The sequence below is a fragment of the Aegilops tauschii genome, chromosome 1 (genome assembly GCF_002575655.3).
Source record: "Aegilops tauschii subsp. strangulata cultivar AL8/78 chromosome 1, Aet v6.0, whole genome shotgun sequence".
Classification (NCBI taxonomy): Eukaryota; Viridiplantae; Streptophyta; class Magnoliopsida; order Poales; family Poaceae; genus Aegilops; species Aegilops tauschii.
In genome coordinates, this window is record NC_053035.3 from 151,408,567 (window position 1) to 151,425,338 (window position 16,772).

At 52.9% G+C, this 16,772-nt stretch overlaps 1 protein-coding gene across 1 annotated transcript in view; it reads right to left on the minus strand.

The window, feature by feature from the left end:
* The window catches only part of LOC109764137 (pentatricopeptide repeat-containing protein MRL1, chloroplastic), a 28,710-nt gene extending 13,174 nt beyond the window's left edge, over positions 1-15,536 (minus strand). The window contains exons 1-6 of the mRNA XM_020322982.4: positions 15,060-15,536; positions 11,137-11,818; positions 10,824-11,046; positions 10,628-10,691; positions 10,410-10,554; positions 10,213-10,328 (exon numbers count right to left, since the gene is read on the minus strand). Coding sequence (XP_020178571.1) covers positions 10,213-10,328; positions 10,410-10,554; positions 10,628-10,691; positions 10,824-11,046; positions 11,137-11,818; positions 15,060-15,377 — 1,548 coding nt within the window. The 5' untranslated portion in view covers positions 15,378-15,536. The remainder of the gene's footprint in view (positions 1-10,212; positions 10,329-10,409; positions 10,555-10,627; positions 10,692-10,823; positions 11,047-11,136; positions 11,819-15,059) is intronic.
* Between the last annotated feature and the right edge of the window lie 1,236 nt (positions 15,537-16,772).

Sequence of the window (16,772 nt, forward strand, 5' to 3'; positions counted from 1 at the left end):
ACATCGCAAAAAGCCTGCCTTGCGCATGCGCTGAGGTGGACCGCTCCCCTTTCGAGACGCGCACGAGGGCACCAATTTCTATCTCTCTCAACCCCTCTTTTCCTAGAGTGGGGCCCACACATTGTGGCTTTTTTCTTAACGTTTTCCCCTTGTGCATTGAAAGTTCTTTCCAAATTTGAAATTGGATGAGTTTTATTAAGTAGGTAAGCCCCCCAAATTCAAAAGTTAATGATTTCTGAATTTTGGAAGTTCAAAAATTCTGAAAATTCATTTTTTCAGAAGTTCAAATTTGAAATTTCTGAAAGTTTAAAATCCCAAAAGTTGAGTCCAGATCTTTCTGAACGGAAAATCTAAGGGCGGCATCAAGTTCAATTTTACTTATGCATCCTTGTCTTCCCATGCTGCCGCATCCCATTGGCATTTTTTCCTAATAGAGAGCAAAGGCATGCATGCATTAATCTCCCACCTAACACTTAGGCATTAATTGCTAAGTTTCAATTTTCAAGATCATCTCACAAACTGTTAATCTGGTTAGCCTTCTTCACCAGTGAGTTCGTCTCGACGGGGCCGCCAAAACAAGATCCCATGTTGTTGTTAAGCTTCATGCACTAGCCAACGCAACCAAAAGTCCGAACTGATGGAAAGGGCTAGTGCAATCCACATATACTGTAACACCCCCTCTCACGTGTGACGGGAAAGGCAAGTCAACACATGCAACCAGAAGAGAGCGACGGCGCGTGAAACTCATGTATGACTTAAGAGGCCTCTACATGGACACAAAGGGGGGCTACGGTGAAAACAAGGATGCTGGAATAAGCTCCCACGGATGGCCGAGGGCTCTGGCAACCGCGGTGACCCGCGGGGCGATGCGCCCGACATGTCCTCACCTGCGCCGTCTCCACCCTCCCCGCCCCCGTCCCTGGCCGCCGCCGACCTCGCTGGCGTCTCCCCCCGGCCCCTGCTCCCTCCCCCCGTCCCCTTTGACCCCTGCCCGGGTCGTCTGGGCAGACGTGGCGAAGGCCGACGACCTCGCCGCGGGCCGGCCGGTAGTCTGCCGCGACCGCGTGCCCCCTCCCGCTCCGGCGCGCCAGCCGCAGCCCCGTGCCGCCGGCGGCCTTACTCCCAGGGGTGGGAGTTCGGCTGCCCGCGCGCGTGCTCGGCACCTCCGCCGGCAGCCGGGTTCACCTCGGGTTGTCGCGGGGCAAGGCGACGCCTTGAGGGCTGGGGGTGCCCGTCGCCGCCGGCGCCCTGCTGGTTGGGGGGTCGCCGGCCGGGCCGAGCTCGGCCCCGCCCGCTCGTCGTGGAGGCTGCTCGGCGCCCACGCTCCGGCGGAACCGTCCACTTCGCCGCCGTCTGGGGCCGTTGGCACTCCGGTGATCTCCCGCCGATCGCCCTTCCGGCCCTTCATCGCGTTCTTCGGATCTTCCAGACTCTACTGCTCCCCTGTCCCTAGCCGCTGCCGGCCGTGGAGTCCCCCTCGCTGGCCGACGGCCACGCCGTCTCCGCCGGCGGCGGCTGGAGCAACCCTAGCTGGGTGCTGTTGGGCCTACCTCCCGCGCCACTATCAGTTGCAGGCCCATCTGGGATTCCTGTGATTGATGGGCCGGGATGGCCCACGGCGGACGGCAGCCTAGCGGCCTCCACCGGCAGCGCGTGGGAGGATATGGCTCTCGCGAGGGTTTCCCCTCCAGCCGCCACTCCTCCCCACTTCCACGTCTGTTCGTCGTGATCCTGCTCCCCTACTCCCGACACCTCACTCCGCGGCTCCCCTCCTCCCTCGCCGCCCCCCCCCCCCCCCCCGCCGCCTTCCCCCATGCCGCGCGACTGGGCGACGGCGCCAGCCGCCCCAAGCGCTCGCTGGATGACCGTCGGGCTCCTGCCCGCGCCTCCCTGGAGGGCCAGCGCCGAGAGGCCGACCTGCGTCGCCAACTATCCTCCCGGGATGCTTGCCGCTCTTCCCTCCCCCCCCCCGCCCCCCGTGAGGCCCGACGCTCGTCGGCCCGCGCCGACCGCCGCTCGTCGTCCCGCGACGACACCCGCCGCTCCCCTGCTCGGGAGGACCGTAGGGACCGGCCCCGCTCTCCCGTTGCGGACTCGCGGCGTTCGGACCGGCGCCGGTCCTCCTCCCCTGCTCGCCGCCGTGGCCACTCTCCGTCCCCTCCCCGCCCCCAAGCTCAGGCGCCCGACGCCTCCCTCCCCCCCCCCACACACACACGCCGGTACCAACCGTCTCAGAACCAGCCCAGCCTGCCGCCGGGCAATGGCGGCGGGGTGCGGGGGCGTCAAGGTGCCAAGAAGAAGAGAGGACCCGCCCGCGGCCCGAATGCCTCGGCCCCCATTCCCACGGCTTCGGCCGCGCCTGCCTCTGGTGCTCCCCGCGATCCGCCTCCGTGCTTCAACTATGGGATCGCGGGTCACTACCAAGTCGAGTGCCCCAACCCCCCGATGTGCTACCTATGCAAGGACTCGGGCCACCACGCGGCCATGTGCCCGGATCGACCGGTGTCGGAGGAGCTCATGATGTACGGACACGGCATCGAGGGTCTCGGCTTCTTCCACATCGAGGTGGAGGACATCCCCCCTCCCCGTCGTTCCTTGCGATCGTCACCACTGTGGGGGCGGGTGTCGCTTCCCCGGAGATGACCGAGGCCGAGCTCAACCACCTATGTCGGCGCGTCTGGGACTAGCATGTGACTCCGACCGCGGACAACTCCTTCACCGTGATCTTTCCGGATGCCATCACCATGGGCCTCTGCACCCGCAGCAACGACATCACTCTAGCCCTCGACAAGCTCGGCGTCAACATCTCCGAGCCTCTGGTGGACCCCAAGGCGGTGGCAGTCCTCGACACGGCTTGGATCCTCATATCGGGCCTCCCCGACATTGCCCGCTCTGAGAGGGTGATTCCCAGTATGTCCAAGATCCTCGGCAAGGTGGTGGTGGTGGATGAGCTCTCCCTCCGCAAAGAGGAGGAGGTCCGGGTCAAGGTCAAATGCCTAGACTCCTCCAAGCTCCGCGCCACCGTGCGGGTCTTCTTCAACGACCAGGGATTCGACCTCAAGATCTACCCCGAGCCTCCCAACCACGTCGGCCGCCCCCGGTACTCTGATGATGGACACTTTGGTGGGGGTGGTGCGGACAAGCGCAACGACTCCCACTACCGCCGCCCGCGTCCCTCCCGCCACCAGGACCCGGACGACGACGAGCGCTCGGGGCACAGTCGTTCCCCCTCGCGGGAGCCCTCCGACCCTCCTCCGAGCCGCAGGGGTGCGGGCGCCGGACAGTCGCGCGCACTGGCCCCCTCTGAAGGGACGGTGCCCGCCACGCTGCCGGCTGCCTCTCCCACCTCCTTTGCCGTGATGAGCGACATCTCCAGCGTCGGGCTCCTCGTTCTCCCGGCATCTTCGGCGCCCCCCCCTGCTCCATCCCTACGCCCGACGCTTCGCCTTCGGTCCCGGACGAGCAGGCCCCAATGTTGGCGCCTCCACGGACGGCCGAGCCCCCCCCCCCCATGGCGCCCCCTACCGGGGCCTCCTGGGGGCTGTTCGCCGCTGCCCTCCTCCATTCCCCCGGACTCCGCTCCCATGGTGATGCTGGAGGGCAGCTCGCCGGCCCCGGACCCGCCCTCCCCCGCTCAGTCGGGGCCCGTCGCCCCGCTGGAGACTCCTGCGCCCGCTTCACCGACTCGGCTGCTCCTAGGGGCCACCGACGATGTGGTCACCCCCGTCGCCTCCCACTCGCCCCGGACGGTGTCGTACGCCCGACGGACCCGAGCCTCCTCAACTCCGATGACTGCCTCCCGCCGCAGTGCCCGTCTCGATGCAGACCGCCCGTCCGGCTTCCCGGCGCCGTCCATCACCGAGCGTGCTGAGCTCCGGGCGGCGGCCCGGAACCTCGAGCCAGGTGCGACCGACATTCCCTCCAGTTCTTCCAGTTGTTCGTTTTCTCCACTTGAGGTTGTTCCGCTCGGCCACCTTGCCAAGGTGGTCGCAGACTCGTCCATCGTTTTCAGGGGGAATTAGCCCCCCCCCCCTTAAGAGCAGATTCCGGCGATTCGGCCCTGCGAGATCCTAGACGGGAAACTTGCGGAGACCCGGGCCCGACTCCTACGTACGCCGGCACCCCAGCCACCCGCAGTGGTGCCGGTCGAGGAAATCCGCAGCCGCACTCGCTCCCGCACTCTACCCTCAGGGCCCATAGCGCCTCCACCGTCTTGGGGTCAAGCAGCCCCCCAATGGCGCCTTGATGCGGACCCTATCTTGGAACATCCGCGGCTTCGGCCAAGACGGCCGGCGTCGCCAGTTAGTCGAGTACATGCGAGACGAACACATTGATATTGTAGCCATCCAAGAAACCATGCAAACGGACTTCTCCCTCCAAGAGCTTGAACGGCTGAGCTCTCACCTGTTTGCCTAGCACTGGCTCCCTTCTAGTGGGAGCGTCGGCCATTCAGGTGGCATTCTTTTAGGCGTAAAGGATGACACCTTTGAGGTGGGCGGAATGGACAGGGGGGGTTCTTCGTTAGAATGGAAGTGTTTGAGCGCTCGCTCAACTTCAAGTGGGAGATTGTGATTGTCTATGGCCCTGCCGATCACCGTCGCTCGGCGACTTTCCTTGACGGGCTTCGATGGAAGGTCACGGCAGCCAGCTGCCTGTAGTGGTCGGCGGGGACTTCAATCTCTTGCGATCCCCTGATGACAAGAATAACACCCTGGTGAACCTCCCCCGCATGCAGATGTTTAACGACTGTATTGTAGATCTGGGGCTCCGCGAGTTGGAACGGACTAGTGCCAGATTTACCTGGACCAATAGACAAGCTGACCCGACGCGATCCGTTCTGGATCGCGTCCTAGTATCTCCGGAGTGGGAGCTCCGCTGCCCACTCGCCTCACTTAGAGCGATTACCCGCATTGGGTCGGATCACGTCCCCCTGTTGCTCTCCATGTCTGACGAATGCCCGGCCATACCCCCCAGGTTTCGGTTTGAGCTATTCTGGCTATACCAACCGGGATTTGTGGACGCGGTGGCCGCTAGGTGGGTGGAGGCCCGGGGACGCCCGCACAGGTCCTATCCGCGATTGACACCTGGCAGTTTTGTGCTAAACTGGCCCGGCAGCTCATGAAGGGTTGGGGGGGCCAACCTTGGATGGGATCTTAGGGAGCGAAAATCTGCTCTGCTTACGTCCATACAAGCTCTAGACGCCCGGGCAGACTCCTCCGGGCTCTCTTCCGATGAATGGATGTTGCGTTATGATCTCGAAGACCAGCTTTCGGTCATATACACAGACGAGGAGGCTTATTGGCGCCAACGAGGCACCCAACAGTGGGTGCTCCGTGGGGACGCCAACACCATTTACTTCCAGGTTATCGCCAACGGTAGGCGCCGTCGCAACTCCATCCACTGCCTATGGATGGGGACACCATCCTCCTCCGTCCCGCTGAGATCTGCGCTCACGTCGACGGCTTCTATAGAGCCCTCTTTTCCCCCTCCCCTAGGGGTGGCGCCTCTAGCCATAGATACCTGGGTGGGCTATCAGCTGGTCTCAACTGCGGCCAATGAGGCCCTTATGGCCCCCTTCGGGGAGGAAGAGGTTCATACCGCGATTAAGGGCATGAACCCTCCTCCGCTCCGGGACCAGATGGCCTGCCGGTGAAATTCTTCCGAACCTTCTGGCAGGCTATCAAGCCCGAGGTTATGGCGCTCTTCAACGAGTTCTACGTGGGATCCATGGACCTTGGCCGCCTTAACTATGGGATCATCACTCTAATCCCTAAGGTCCCGGGTGCCTCGGATATCCGCCAGTTCCGTCCTATCACGGTGATTAACGTGATATTTCGGATTCTTGCGAAAGGGTACGCCAATAGGGTGACCCTCCTAGCTAACTCCATAACCCACCCCAACCAATCCGCCTTCATCCAAGGCCGGTTCATCATCGATGGGGTGTTGGTGTTCCATGAAGTCCACGCAAAGCGCCAGCGTGCGGTATTTCTGAAGCTAGACTTCCATAAAGCGTATGACATGGTTCGGTGGTCCTTACTTCGTGAAGTCCTCATCCGCAAGGGCTTCGACGATCGTTGGGTCACCCGCGTCATGCAGCTTGTCTCGTGCGGTCGGACCGCAATAAACATCAACGGCGAGATTGGACCCTACTTCCCCACCCTGTGTGGGGTTCGCCAGGGCGACCCCTTCTCCCGGTTCCTCTTCAACATGGTGGTTGATGCCCTGGCGGCTATTCTCGATAAGGCCAAGGCTGCTGGCCATATCCGTGGGGTGGTGCCCCATCTGGTGGGAGGGAGAGGGGTCTCCCTCCTTCAGTACGCGGATGACACCATCATCATGATCGAGGGTTGAGATGTGGACATCGCCAATCTTAAGTTCCTCCTCCTCTGCTTCCAGCAGATGTCGGGGCTCACGATCAACTTCGACAAGAGCGAAGTGATGATCCTTGGCTACTCCCAGGAGGAGTGTCAAGGGATGGCCGATCGTCTTAACTGTAGACTAGGCTCCTTCCCCACCACTTATTTGGGGATTCCCATTAGCGATTCCAGGCTCACGGTGGCGGACCTGCGGCCGACCGTAACCCGCCTGCAGCACCGGGTGGAACCTTGGAGGGGCAGGTGGCTATCCAAGGCTGCTCGGGTGATTCTCATCAACTCCTCCCTCTCCAGCATCCTCTAGTTCCTGATGAGCTTCTATAGCTTACATGAGACCTTGCATCAGGAGATTGCCAAGTACCAATCCAAATTCTTCTGGGCGGGCGAGGGGGACAAGCAGAAATACCACATGGTCAGCTGGCCAGACATCTACAAACCCAAAGACCAGGGAGGTCTTGGGATCATGGCCTCCAGGAGTATGAATATTGTTCTCCTGACCCGTTGGCTGTGGCGGATTGCCAATGGTGAGGGCGGCCTGTGGTTGGACATCATTCGTTCCAAATACCTTCGGGGCCAGCCCCTTGCCTTCTGCCAGCGCTCGGGAGGATCCCAGTTCTGGCAAGCCGTGGTCCAACTCATGCCAGTCCTCCGCATCGGCACGTCCATTACTGTGGGCTCTGGTGCCTCGACCTTGTTTTGGTTCGACCGTTGGGTTGGCGATCTCCCTCTTGCCGCCCGCTTCCCCGAGCTCTTCGCCATCACGGTCGACCCTCGGGTCTCCGTGGAGGTGGCCCTTATTGACTTAGGGCGCCTCGCGTTCTGTCGACCTTTTGGCCCTCTTGAGGTCGCAGCTTGGGACGCTCTCCTTCAGGTCATCGCCCTTCAGCCTCTCGACGTGGGCAACGCTGAGGACTCCTTCTCGTGGCGACTTGAGTCTTCGGGCCGCTTCTCGACCAAGTCCCTGTATCAAGCGATTGCCCCATCTACGGCTCCAGAGCCGTTTAGTTTGATATGGGATATCCGCCTCCCTTTGAAGATCAGGATCTTTCTCTGGCAGTGGATCCATGGTCGCTTGCCCTCTGGTGTTGAGGTACGAAAGCGCAACGGGCCTGGCGACGGCCTGTGCCCCCTCTGTGGCGTAGCCGAAGATGCTAACCACATCTTTTTCTCTTGCGTGACCGCCCAGTTCCTTTGGTCCTGCTTCCGCGACGTGGTTGGGGGAACTTGGTGTAACACCAACTTCCCCGACTTGCTGGCGGAGATTCAGGCCTCTGCCCCCCGTCACCGCCACCTTAGGTGGCTTTGTGTTGGGGTGCTAGCCTGGACCCTTTGGACCGTTCGCAATAGGCTTGTCATACAACGCTCTCCTCTTCGTCGTGTGACTGACGCCATTTTTAAAATGTGTGGTTTCTTGCAGCTCTGGCGGCCGCTTAGCCGCATCCAGGATCGGAACGCCATCAACACTCTCATCTCTGACCTTCGAGCGATGGCCTTCCGTGTGGCGCCTCCGCTTCCGCCGCCTCCTCCAGAGCCAGATTAGGCGTCCAGATGTCTCCGGTGTGCCGGCCTCCTTTTTCTTTTCTTTCTTTGGGCTTGTTGAGCTGTGCCCTCAGCATTAACCCTGTACCTTGTGCCGTGCTTGTGTGTGTGTGTGTGTTGGACCTCCGCGCCTTGGGCGTGCTGTGGCTGAACTCGTTTGTCTGTTTGTGGCTTGGGCGGTTTGCTTTATATATAAAGCGGGGCGAAAGCCTTTTTCGGTAAAGGGGGGCTACCAGCAATTTTTAATAAATTGCGGAAGCCAGGACTTGAACTCAAGACCTTAGCTCTGATACCATGTTAAGCTTCATGCACTAGCCAACGCAACCAAAAGTCCGAACTGATGGAAAGGGCTAGTGCAATCCACATATATTGTAACAGTTATCATGTTTCGGTGAAAAAAAATAGTCGACGCTAGTTCTCAGGGTATGTCAACATAGCTGGCATGTTAGTGGTGAACAGTTGTCACGATAATTATGTACAATTACCAGGCAATAGTTGTGTGTGTTTTTATACAATGCAACATTTACGCATAGCAAGAGAGTTTGTTTTCAGGTGTTACCAACAAAAGAGGGCGGCATCAACCCACACAAGTACCATGAAGCAATATCTATACATGTGTATATTGAAGTTTTACTAACCTGGCAAGTACTTGCAACTAAGTGGCAATAACCTGGCAAGTACCTAAGTGACAAGAATCTGGCAAGTACTAACGAAAAAAAGTTGTCAAAACATGCTGACATGGGAGGATCATCAATCGGCTTAATGGTTTAAGAGATAACTTTTCTGAAAGGTTAAACATGCATTTTCTGGAAGTTACCAGAACAAGAAAGTTGCAATATACAGAAAGTGCCAAATGTAGAAAGTTGCTAAAACGGGAAAAAATTGTGTCTGAAACCGACCACACTTCTTCTGGTGGGCGGTTGACCGACAATTAGTTGCCCCCTTTACAGAAAATCAGCCCAGCTAAATTGGCTAATTTATCCTCCGGAATTGATGTGAAGGATGAATGACTTGTGAAAGTTAACCCGAAGCCAACAGATCGACCAAAGCTTTCCAGAAGGCATTTGAGACATAGAAGTTGAACAGAACATGCTTGCATCACAAAACAATAGGGAAGTCCTCACCAGCCATAGGGATCGGGAAATGCAGAAGATCGAGGTACAAAACCTTGCTGGTAATTGCTTGCAGAAGATCAGCAGCACACGAAGACGAGGGGAGAAAGAGGTCCCCCCTTACCTAAAGCCATGCTGGCAGAATTTCTTGCCGGCAACACCATTAAGAAGCACAGCAAAAGTGCAAGAGCCGAGGAGAGAGTTGATCCATCCAATCCTCAAAGCCATAGTTGTTAAGCATGGAGATGATCCTATAGTGTTCCACCGTGTCAAAAGATTTTTCAAAGTCGAGCTTAAAAACGACAATGTTGTTGACGTGTATATGTGGATTGCCTAGCCTTTCCATCAGTTCGGACTGTTGTGTTGGCTAGTGCATGAAGCTTGACATGGTATCAGAGCTAAGGTCTTGAGTTCAAGTCCTGGCTTTCGCAATTTATCTAAAAATTGCTGCTGCCCCCCTTTGTGTCCACGTATAGGCCTCTTGAGCCATACCTCTTGAATCTATCCATGTGTTGACTTCCCGCGTCACACGTGAGAGGGGGTGTTGACGTGTATATGTGGATTGCCTAGCCCTTTCTATCAGTTCGGACTTTTGGTTGCGTTGGCTAGTGCATGAAGCTTAACAAATGTATGTCTTAGACTGATGACACTTGTGAAGGAATTCGAAGCTCCCCGCGAGGCAGTCTTTGATCATGCAACATTTAATGAAACCAGAGAGAGAATGACTTTCTAAAGGCAATTGGAACAAATTTTGGTGATAAGCTTAATACAAGAATTCAGGAGGGAGATAGGGAGATAAACACCACGACCCTCAGAGTTGGAATTTTTGAACAAGGGTGATGAAGGAATCATCAATACTTTGCAGGTTGACCGACCCATCAAAGAAGTCTTGGACTAGTTTATTAAAGTCATTTTTTATAATATCCCAATATTTTTTGGTGAAGAGACCGTTACAACCATCAACTGGATTGCTAGCAAACCGTACAATAAGTTTCCTCAAACGAGAAAGAGACAGAGAGAGCCTCAAGATCATCAATCTGCTGAACAATGGTGCTAAGATCAAAATAATAGTAATCCCCATGAGGTTGGAAAAGGTAGAGCAAATGATGGCCGCCTTCCCCTCATGGTCACAAACAGGAGCTGGCACTGTTAATAAGGGTGAGAATTTGATTGTCTTATGTGCTTACCTCAAACATCGCATCAACTTTTCCACACTTTGCACAAGTTGATATCAATGTGGTGTAAAGTTTACAATCAGGTTTTAGCCCAGCCTCCTTTAGGAGCACCATAACTAGGAGGGCCCCTGTAAAGGTAAAACCATTTGGTCATACTCAATTCTCATCTTCTACTCGAGCACATCTGACAAGAAAAGCTGATGAGTTACCTTCAAAATCTTTTGAATTAGCACAAACCGATAAAAGCATATTGAAGGTGCTCATTTTCGGATTTTCAATCAATCGGCAGAAGCGAACAGCTTCCATAACAGCCCTTTGTTTTTTACATGCACTCAAAAAGCTGGCATGGTGGATCTAAGAAACAGATGTAAATGAGAAATTTGAAGAGTACATTACAAAAGCTAAACCGTAACTGGTAATTAATCACCTTCTTCGTATCAAGCAATCCCTTCTGCTCCATGCTTTCCAACAAATCCACACAGTCCTTCAACCTGACAATACCAAATTGATGTGTCAACTGAAAAACTGATATGTGGAAAGATTACATTTGAATGGATATAACATACAGTAACTTAAGGCCTGCTCTGGGACAATATGTTAAAATCATCTACCAAATATTATACCTTCCATCTGTTAAAGAACTCTTGTACCGCCTCATGTAATCTGATGAATCCACTGTGCCGTTTAATCCAGCTGTTGTCGCTGGAATGAATTTATCTAGATTCTCTTTGTTCAGTATATCAGAAATACTCCAGCCAATAGTTTTTGCATCATCATGGTCTTTCACTGCTTTCTGTTGTTTGCTGGCAGGACCCTCCCTTAAGCATGCAAATAGAGCTAATTTCCCTGAATATAGAGTATGCTCATAAGGAAAGGGAAGAAATCACGGATATCAGCAGAAGTGCCAAGAAGAGTGCTTAAATTCCAAAGTCAAACCTGGTGTCAGATGAGAGCCCCCTACATATGAATCAGCAAACTCAATTCCTTTTCTTGGTCTGAACAAATTTCCAATACTGACTTGCGGAACAAAATTGAGAGGGCATTCCACTGTTCTTTTGAAGGATGAAAGAGATGTCAAATCAATATTTTCATCATCATTACTCTGATGGCATCGAAGTAAATGAGCATTGTTGCTGTTTGTTTGGCTGTCACCAAGACCATTGCCATTTTGAGCATCTTTCTGTAGTTCTGAAAGGGATAAAAATTGGTATGAGAGCCCACCTTGCCAGCCAATTCTGTTAGAGACATACTTGCTTTTATGTTGTCCTGGTGGACCGGAATAAGGCGTTGCAAGAACATCCATAACATTTTCTGTAGAATTTCTTTTTTCTGCTGAAGTTGAGCAACCAACTTCTTCTTGCCGAGATACATCAACTAATGTGTGTAACATTGCCCCTGGATTAGTTACAGAAACCGCCTGCGTTGTCTTATTTACAGGGTATATGCATGAAATACTAGCCCGGCACTCCAATTCATTAATAGTCATTCCTTCAGAAATAGATAGCTCTGAAAAGCTATTTTCATGAGTTGCACAACATGCATCATTACTATCATGTACGGATTGTGTTGTTGTTCCGAGGGCCTTGTTTACATTGCTTTTGACCTGTGTATGTAAAACCTGACAAATATTGAAGATGACTGCAAGTTAGAAAACAACTACCAGACATAGTGAATCACATTTCATTCGTCAAATTAAGACTAACTACAACAACAACAACAACAACAACAACAACAACAAGATCTTGAAACCTAGTTATGGTTCTGGCACGTGGATAGCTAACTTTTACGCACCACTGTCCATGGCTAGTTCTTTGGTGATATTCCAGTCCTTTAGATCACTCTTTATGGACTCCTCCCATGTCAAGTCTGGTCTAACCTGACCTCTCTTGACATTATCATCACGCTTTAGCCGTCCGCTATGCACTGGAGCTTCTGGAGGCCTAGGTTGAATATGCCCAAACCATCTCAGACGATGTTGGAAGCTTCTCTTCAATCGGTGCTACCCCAACTCTATCCTGTATATCATCATTCCGGACCCAATCCTTTCTTGTGTGGCCACACATCCATCTCAGCATGCGCATCTCCGCTACACCTAACTGTTGAACATGTCGCCTTTTAGTCGACCAACACTCAGTGCCATACAACATGGCGGGTTGAATCGCCCAGAGGCTTGGCACCACTTCATCCACTCGGCTTTCATTTGATGGCTCACATCTTTATCGATATCACCATCCTTCTGCAGCATTGACCCCAAATATCGAAAGGTATCCTCCTGAAGTACCACCTGCCCATCAAGGTTAACCTCCTCCTCATGCCTAGCAGTACTGAAACCGCACCTCATGTACTCAGTTTTAGTTCTACTAAGCCTAAAACCTTTCCATTCCAAGGTTTGTCTCCATAGCTCTAACTTTCTATTAACCCCCGTCCGACTATCATCGACTAGCACCACATCATCCGCAAAGAGCATACACCATGGGATATCTCCTTGTATATCCCTTGTGAGCCATCCATCACCAAAGCAAAAAAGATAAGGGCTCAAAGCTGACCTCATCCAATCAATGAACACAATTTCATTTTATTTGTGAGAAATAGCAAGCAATGCTTAATTTTCAAGGATACGTCTATGGTAGACGTATCAGTAACATAGAAGAGAAATGCCAAGATGGCTACATCGTCATTTTGCAAGCAACACGACGACCACACCACGGCCCAAAACTCCTCATGCTGATTACTCGCTATCCGACAACGCTGAATGATGGATAATGCAAGTGATTAGGCTTCCAGTAATTTTATAAGCCTATGCCGATTCGAGAAGCGTGATGAGGATAGTCTTGCCAATTGTAAATCTTACCAATGACTCTAATATCCCTAAGCTTAACTAACGGACTCTCGTTATGGAAGGGCTTAATGGGAGTAAAAGACACTTCTATACAACTGGGCTCGTTTAGTGTGGAGAATAGTGAATAATTGAGATTGGGGAGGATAAACGTATCGGGGACATGCAGTTTTCAGATATGTACCCACAGCTATTCCGCACAGTTGCCTCTGTCATTGGAGTGCCTAATCCGCTGATTGATTTCCGTCAGGCTCTCATTCGCCAAAATTTAATAAACTGAAATGAGATCGTACTGAGAGTTCTAGGGATGCTACTAACTCTGGAACAGGACCCTTTAGGTGGGATCTTCTTCAGACAGCCAAGGGTGTTTTCTGTATACTCCATGTATGCGGCACTAATGGATATGTGGGTCAGGTTCCGATGAAAACGGAAATCAAAGTATTCATCTGGTTTCTTTGCAGACAAGTAGTCCTTATGAAGGACAAATTGGTTAAGCGCAAATGACAAGGGGGCACTCATTGTAGTTTTTATTACAAGCAGAAAAGTATACAACATTTTTTACTTGATCGCAGTTTGGCACAAATTGCACGGCATGCTATGTAGTGAGCCTTTAATATCACACCACATTGTAGTATTTCTAATATATTTGGCTCTTGGTTACAGGGGGGTGACAAATCTCTAGGAACACTAATTGTGGCGGGGGGTTGCAATGGTGTTTTGGTCTATTTGGCTATGCAGAATTGATTTTATTTTTGACAAAAAGAAAGTTCAATGTTGTATGCAGGTGCTACTCTCGTGTACCAGTTGGCTACAGTCATGGGTGTTGTTATAGAAGGTGCAACATAAGGAGCTGATGTGGCTTCACGTCAAGCAGCTCACATAGATTACCAGGGAGTTTATGTCCCGGTTCGGATGGCATGCGACTGATAGGCTCCTTAGTCTTTAGAGTTGTCTTGATTTACATGTTTCTACCAACTGTAGTTGGGATGTTTCGTTGTCTTGGTTTTACCGTTTCTGGTGAGGCCATTGTTTGGTAAATTTATAATAAACGTGTAATAATTGGGTTGTATGCATATCGGATGTAGAGGTCGGGGTAATAAAGCTTCCATTATCTCCAAAAATATCCCTAAGTCTTCAATCAAGGGATAGCAACTGGTCTAATGCCTTAACCTCAGAATTACCAATATCTATAGAAAAAGGAATCAGCACTGGCAAATTTGGATCCAACCTTTGGACTTAAGACATTACCGATAGCATTGACATCACCAACACTTATCCCCAATAAACTTTCCTGTCTTCGAGGAGTAAACATCGGAAAACTAAAATTTCTCGAATTGTACTTAGATGGCCCAGAACTGGCATCTTTCTAATATGGATGTAATTGGTTTTAAAGTCAAGAAAATTCTATTTATTCTGTTAAAAAATACGACCACTTGTGTACTGTACAGAAAACACACATATTAGAAAAAATGGGTACAATCTTTTCTCTTTCTTGTATGATCGTGTCTTTGTACAAAAATTTACATGCACTTTGATGCTCTAGTACTCTGAATGTTTTGGAGAATTAGCAAATCCGTTTTATTTAATGTGCATGCGCGATAATCTAAGTTACTCCCTCCATTTTTATATACAAGGCCACTATGAAATATACATTTTGCATCTATACAAGACCACCAACAGTAATCGAGACACAATTAATGATATTTTCTCGTATTAACAACCTGTTTAACACTTGCATGCATGCAGTCATAATGACAGTCAGCTACTTCCTCCACTCAGTTTCTTTGCATGCATGCGAAGTATTAATGATCCCAATAAACAAGAAAAAAAGTTGACTTGTAAAGCAGGCATTAAATTTTACATTGGTACCTGTAATCCGAGTTTGTGGCCTTATATACAAAAATGGAGGGAGTACCGTGCATATGCATATATACTAAAGAGGAGCCTGAGTTCAATTCAAATCATTCTTCAACGAGCAGAACTAAGGTAAGAGGGAGAAAACCAGTATCAAGAAGAAGCACACCTCCGGAGATTCCCTATGCATTGCGCCGCGCCACCTGAGCCAAACCAGCTGTAACGCGGCGAGGAGAGCGGCCGCGGCGACCACCGAGCCGCCTAACACGTCCAGCGCAGTGGAGGACGAGCCGCTGAGAGAGCATGCCACCGGGCGGCGGGCACGGTACCCCAGCTCCAGCCTCCGTTGAGGCGGAGGCCGCAGCAGGAGCCCTCCCCCGCCGGCGCGGCCGTGCCGGCGGGCGGAAGGGTAAAGAGAGAGGAAGCAAGGGGGGCAAGTGAGTAGGGTGAGAGCTTGAGGCGTAGAGGCGGAGGCGGAGACCTCCATGGGGAATGGGGAAGGAGCAGAGGAGAACGGCGGGGTTTAGGATCGAGGATGATGATGAGATGATGAGTTTTATCCGGAGTTTGCGAGGCGCTCCGCGTCTGTGGTGCGGAGGAAGTCCTTCAAATTAGTCCAAGGCGACCCATTTTTCTTTTTAACAACGATATTCTTTGTTGAATTTGTTGGTTTAATAGCCTTCATGAGTGTGAAGGCCCCACTCAGTATTCCGCCGTCCACAAAATATATTACTGTTGTTATAAAGGCTAAAATATCAAGGTAATTAGAGGTGTCAATAAAAGCCTCAATTCCACCTCTTTGTAATTAATAGGAGAATAATAAAGAACTCTCGGCGATGCCGCGTCCACCGTAGTGAACACTGGCTTTGTAATTAATAGGAGGACTTCCTCTTTCCCCTTTCCTCTCTCTCGCCCGTGCCGCTCTCGCGGGCGGCAAGGCGAACCCTAGCCGCCGCCAGCCAACGACCCTCCCCCATCCCTCCCTCCCACCTGCCGCCACCGGCGTGCGTCGCCGGGCGAAGCCCGGCTGGCGTGGGCGGCGGCGGGGCCTTCTTCCCCTTCTCCCATGGCTTCCGGCGGCGCGGGACGCAGGGCCGCGGTGAGGAGCGCGTCGTTCGCGCGGGACGGCGCGGCGGCGACCCGGGCGGCGTGCCGGTGGCGCGGTTGTGCGGCGGAGCGGCGGCGGTTGCGTGGTTCTGGAGGCGCGGGCTTGGGCGTGGGGCGGGCGAGGTGGCTGGCTGCTTCGAGGCTTCCTCGTCAGATCCCGGCGACAAGGGTCGCGGGCTGGGGGCGGTGTCCGGCTAGGCTGGGCCGGCCTCTAGCATGGTGAGGCGTGTCGGCTGGTGCGCTGGTGGCGGGGCATAGCTGTATGGGCGCGGAGGCTGCAGATCTGGTGGTGGCTGCGGCATCGCCCGTGCGGTCGATGCGGGTGGTGGTGGCGGTGGTCTCCGGGAGGGGCGGCGGCGGTTGTTGAGGGAGACCTGGACTAAGGGGTCCTCGGGCGTCCGGCCTGTTAGCCATGGGCCGGACTGATGGGCTGTGAAGATACGAAGACCGAAGACTACACCCGTGTCCGGATGGGACTCTCCTTGGCGTGAAAAGCAAGCTTGGCGACCAAATATGTAGATTTCCTTCTTTGTAATCGACCTTGTGTAACCCTAGATCCCCCCGGTGTCTATATAAACTGGAGGACTTAGTCTGGAGGGGAGAGGGACATTACCATAGTCATACATGCTAGGCCTCTAGGGTTTTAGCCATTACGATCTCGTGGTAGATCAACTCTTGTAATACTCATATTCATCAAGATCAATCAAACAGGAAGTAGGGTATTACCTTCATAGAGAGGGCCCGAACCTGGGTAAAACATAGTGTCCCCTGTCTC